Source organism: Bidens hawaiensis, unplaced genomic scaffold (assembly GCF_021521415.1).
Source record: "Bidens hawaiensis isolate Kalapana, Puna unplaced genomic scaffold, B.hawaiensis_p1.1 tig00010169_1, whole genome shotgun sequence".
NCBI classification, from domain to species: Eukaryota; Viridiplantae; Streptophyta; class Magnoliopsida; order Asterales; family Asteraceae; genus Bidens; species Bidens hawaiensis.
The window spans coordinates 203,092-208,626 of record NW_027491772.1 but is presented as its reverse complement, the minus strand read 5'-3'; the positions used below and the strand labels follow the sequence as shown (position 1 = coordinate 208,626).

The following is a 5,535-nucleotide window of genomic DNA, read 5'->3' as shown; positions in this document are numbered from 1 at the left end:
TCAATTTTCAAAATTTTAAAATTAGTTTAAAGAATGACAAGCATATGTTAGATCAAAATGTTGATCTTATAGAGAAGTAATCAGTTTTTAAAATTTTAAATTTGTTGAATGTTCCAAAATTTTAAATTTGTTGAAGGAATGGCAATATGTGTTAGAACACATCGTGAAGACCATAGGGAACATTCAACTACAATCATTACCGGCCGGGAGTCTTATAAGTCACTCGTTCCAATTAAATTGGATAATTGATAGGATTAGAGTTTAATCACATAAATGGTAGGATTAGAGTTTTAACATTAATATAATCACTTGACATTAATACTTTTCTACACAACCTCCTCCCAACCAAGATACAGATAGGATTAGAGTTTTAACATTAATTAATTGTTTTGAGACCGATCAAATTGACCATTTTAGTTGTGTTAATACTACAAGAGTACAAGATGCAAAAGATTGTACTTTTCTACACAACCTCCTCCCAACCAAGATAGGATTAGAGTTTTAACATTAATTAATTGTTCTGATACCGAATAAATTGACCTATTGTAGTTGTGTTAATACTGCAAGAAAAATGAAAAATATTGACCTTTTGTAGTTGTGTAAATACTACTACAAGATGCAAAGATGCAAAATATTTACCTTTTGTAGTTGTGTTAATACTACAAGATGCAAAACACACTCAAAAATCAGATTTGGGATCTTCATGGCACTGAGTCACTTTTCACTTTCAAGTCATATACTACTACGAGATGCAAAGATGCAAAATATTGACCTTTTGTAGTTGTGTTAATACTACAAGATGCAAAACACTTCAAAAATCAGATTTGGAATCTTCATGGCACTGAGTCACTTTTCACTTTCAAGTCATTATATTAACTTCCAAGTCATTATATTAAAATAATAAGATGAAAGCAACGATTACATAAGAGACAACGTTTATTATTATTCTCATCATTAGGATCTCAAAGCCATAAACCTAGACGAACTTAGTAGCTAGAGATCTAATTTATTATTGCTCCTTCATACAACTTCTCTATGCGAAGGGGATGCTGCATTGCTGGACTTCCAAGTTGCACTCATTCGGCAGACTCTGAACCACCTGCCTCACCATATCCTTCCTATCACCACCGAAAAATCCAGCTTTATGCTGCGGCTGAGTCATCACTCTCTGAGCCACCTCCATAATGGCCGGGCACTGACACTCCTTCTTGATGTACTGGAGCTCGTTGCAGCATTCTTGAAGTTCTTGCTGTTGTCCTTGCTTCTGGTTGATGCTCATCAGAAGTGTTCTAGGGGAGCTGACTTGTTGTGAGACGTACCTGTTCAAATTATTTTAATTTATCAAACTGTATATATATATATATGTATATATGTACGTTGTTACATGATGATATTGGAATACTGTATATATATATATGTATATATATGTACGTTGTTACATGATGATATTGGAATACTCCCTCCGTTTGTCCACATTTCCATTTTAGTTTGTCTCATTACAAATGTCTACTTTCAAACTTTATTAATTAATTTACAAATTTACCCTTAAAATGCAATCATTCAAAGTTTCTTAAATTTGTCTTTTTATATATGTCAAGGGCATTATAGTCATTTGTTAAGAAAAAAGTGCAATCATTCAAACTTTCTTAAATTTTGTGTTTTTCAAACCATGACACTTGTAGAGGAACGGAGGGAGTATATAGTATTTAATTCTGGTTTTAGTATCGAGCCCAGTTTATAAAATATCAAGAATATGAATAGTATACCTTTGGCATGTTTGGACCGGTCGTTGGATATCGGTTTGGCTGCATTGTTGTTGGGAGCCAAAGGGCCGCACGGGGCGGCGAAGGCCGAATTGGGCGTTGTCTTCTTGGGTGACAGAGGTGGTGATTTTGCCAATGCTGCATTGTCTGGATTTGAGGTTGCATAGGTTAGGGAGAGCCTGAGCCTTCTCCCTCAACTGTTGGGTCTGCTGATGACCGAAGAACGGGTCGAACAGCTGTCCTTGTTGTTCTTGCATCTCCTTCTGGGCTTCCCGGAAGGCCTGTGTTAAGCACAATGTAATTAAACAAATGTTAATAGTTAAATGTAGATATAGTATTATATATGTAAATATATGTTAAGTATATAATACAATTATTATCAATAAAAGGTTATATATTTACACCTTTTATTACAGACACTTAAGAGTTTAACTACCTGCTTCACGGCCTTGCATTGGCAAGGCTCGTCGAAACGTTTAATCTCTTTGCAACACTCCTCCAAGAACTCCTGGGGCTCTCCCATCTGAGGGAACTGTTCTTGGAAAGAGAACTGGGGTTGCTGGAGGAACATACGACACTGGTCGAACCGTTTTCCCTCTAAGGGTTGCCTGCATGGCTTCTCCTTTTGGAACACTGGATTCTCTTCGATGGTGGTGGTGACGATGGTAGTGTGGGCTGTAGCGAATGCTACGAGGGCGGTGAAGGCGAGTGCGAGAGCTATTATCTTTGCCATTGTTGTTGTGGTGGTGGTGTGAATTAGGGTATGGTGGTGGTGGTGGGTATATATAGTGGATTTAGGGTTTGCATGGAGGTATATACGTGGAGAGGTGATGTAATCCGTGGCATGATATGATGATTGTTGAGCAACACGTACGAGTTGCCACATGAAAACTATGGCAAGTGGAGTGATATTTGGGAGTATCTATATGGTGTCAACACTCTTGTTGTAGATATATGGTGAACTGGCTCCACGTGGATTGGAATCCTATGTTATGACACAGCCAAGTAGCAAGAGTTTAAGAAAACAAAATTTGAATTTTGAATCAAGTTCCTAGAAAGACTATACGACAATTTTTTTTTTGAAATTTTGTCGAGGATTGTTGAAATTACTCTGTTAAAAAATTGGTCACCATGACTAAACAGTAATCTTCAAAGAATAGCTAACTAGTGTTTGTGGTCCCAATGTCCCATAGATTAAGCTATTTGTCGTTGATCCATCAAAAATATCGAAGAGTAGCCATCATGTATTATTTTTTTAGTGAGAGTAGTCAATAATACTCGATTTTCTAGTAGTGAGCTTTGGTCGCAATAAAAAAATGAGATTTAGTTGTAACAACTGCAAGCTATAGTCTATATCTCTTTAGATGATGTCACCAGTTTCACGTATATTTTACAGTGTTTTGTTTTCAATTAATTTTTGTATGAGGTTGTTATAGTTATTTAGTAACCAAAATCAACTTTTATAAGCTCATTCCTATTGTGTTGATTTCTTGTTGTTTTGTACTTTCTGAATTGCCATTCTGAGAAGGAAAATAAAAATTCTTTTATAAAGTTATTGAGTTCTATCTTTAGATTTTTTTTTAAGATATCATATGCTTCAGGCCCGTCCTCGAAAATGATAAAAAAAATTTAGGCCCCGTAAGAGATAAAATTTGGGCCTCCTTATAATATAAACTCATCAATTATATTTTAAAAAATCATAATACGAATACAATTGTCATAACATAAGCAGGTCAAAAGTAGCGTATTAAAAGGATCGAACTTACTTAAACGGTTTTTGAGGCTCTACTAATGTTTTGGGAACCATAAGTTTTAAGCTGGAGGGTCGAAATATTTTACATCAATAATTGATATACGCAAGGTTGGGTTACCAATAATTGCTACATATAACAATTTAGACTCTTTCTTCTCTTGTTGTATAGTTATGTTTATTAATATTCAATATATTTTATCGAGTTTTAACGCCTGATTTGTGTCTATCCTCTTGTTAACCAATGCATATTTGAGAAAAAAAAAAAGAAAGATTCCATGCATAAAATAATAAAAGATCTGTGTCACACAATTATGAAAAATAATATGACCTGAAGTAAATATATAATGTATATAATAACTTTTGAATCAAATCAAAATCACTTTCATAAACAATAAATATATTATATACAAATATAAACGTTAATAATAAATAAATAATATAACCTAATAAATAATTAAAGCGTTTACTTTTACTCTTGGGAATCGAGCCTAATATATTAAATACATACACAATTTTTTTCAACCATCATCCTTGTCTTCCTTATTTCCTTCTTCTTCTCTGCATATCACAAGCTCACCGAGTCACCGGTACAATAAATCATCGGCGGCATGCCGAAGAAAAACCTTTGGGCCCTTTGAACTTTTGGGCCTCGTGCCAATGCACGGATTGCACAGCCCAAAAACCGGGCCTGATATGCTTACTTATAATTCTGGTCCACTCCACAGGTTGGGAAACAAATGCACTCAGCCAGACTTTGGCTCATAACGCAACCATCTGCTTTCCTCCTTGTTTTCGTGCACCACATCCTCCCGGACCTTGGAAATCGGGATGTGATGCACACTGTGTGTTCTCTTATAAAGCTTTATTCTTTTAGGTTCGATAATTTAGTTAAATCCATTAGAAACATCAATTAAGTATTTAATAAGTGTAATAACTAACTTTGATTTTTAAATAGATTATTAATAATATTTCAATTAAATTTACCTTACCAAAATACCAACCAAATTGTCAGTGTGTGGAGTGTGTTGGTTTAAAGTGCCATTTATATATTATTCGTACAATGGTCTATATTATTCATAAAAGTGGGTTGGGTATCAAAGTTGAAAAACAAATCTACAAGCCTGGCATATAAGATAATCATATCGACATTGATGAAGGACCTGAGCCGAATAATGCATGTGGCGCAACAAGACCACCAGGATACAACTATAACCAGTCCTAATATAATGGTCGTTTCTTACGCAATGGGCCACATGAACCTCACGACTGTGTAAAAAAGGCGTGTTTAGATATGATGGTTACAAGAACCAAAGATTTTAAATGTGAACACAAAGAGGTTTGCTTAGAAGCTAGCAATGCAACTTCATGTTCTCCATGCCTTAATGGCACATGAAGGCAAGCTTTCAAAATGGAAAAGACCCACCTAGAGCAAGAACCGGAAACTTTAGGAACAGAGATCCAAACGCCTTCAATTCGTAAATCTTGAGATAAATGGACAACTTGCCAAACCCTTGATATATTCCAGATCTAAGTGTTTAAAGTGTTTAAAGTGGGTTTCGGGCTTACAAAGTGTGTTCACAACCTTGAAATCAATGAAAAAGAATTGTGTTTAGGTGTTAAGTATTGTTCGTCGGGTTTTGGTTTGGTGTTTGAAATTTCCAAAAGTGGTAAAAAGTATACTTGCATGAAGATCTGTGCAAAAAGTGAAAATTGTACACTATGGAAAAGTAATCGAATTGAAATCTGCAAATTCCAACCGAATCGAATATTATTCCAACCGAATCAATATTATTTTAGTCGAATCCAATTTCATTTTAACTGAGTTGAATTGTATTTTAATCAAATCGAATTTCAACACTTGAACGTTTTAAATACAAAAATTGATTCGATTTAAATACAAAACTTTATTCGATTTAAATTCAAAACTCGATTCTGTTTAAATATAAAAATCGATTCGATCTAAATTCAAAACTCGTTTCGATTTAAATCAAAACTCGATTAGTTTCACAACTCGATTCG

The 5,535-nt window shown here is 34.6% G+C and overlaps 1 protein-coding gene across 1 annotated transcript; it reads right to left on the bottom strand.

The window, feature by feature from the left end:
* Nucleotides 1-909: 909 nt before the first annotated feature.
* Nucleotides 910-2,768, bottom strand: LOC143534495 (2S seed storage protein-like). Its single transcript, XM_077028965.1, has 3 exons — nt 2,200-2,768; nt 1,767-2,044; nt 910-1,319 (listed from the first exon to the last, which is right to left on the bottom strand). Exons 1-3 carry the CDS (start codon nt 2,647-2,649, stop codon nt 1,034-1,036), a joined length of 1,014 nt encoding a protein of 337 aa, XP_076885080.1. The 5' UTR covers nt 2,650-2,768; the 3' UTR covers nt 910-1,033.
* Between the last annotated feature and the right edge of the window lie 2,767 nt (nt 2,769-5,535).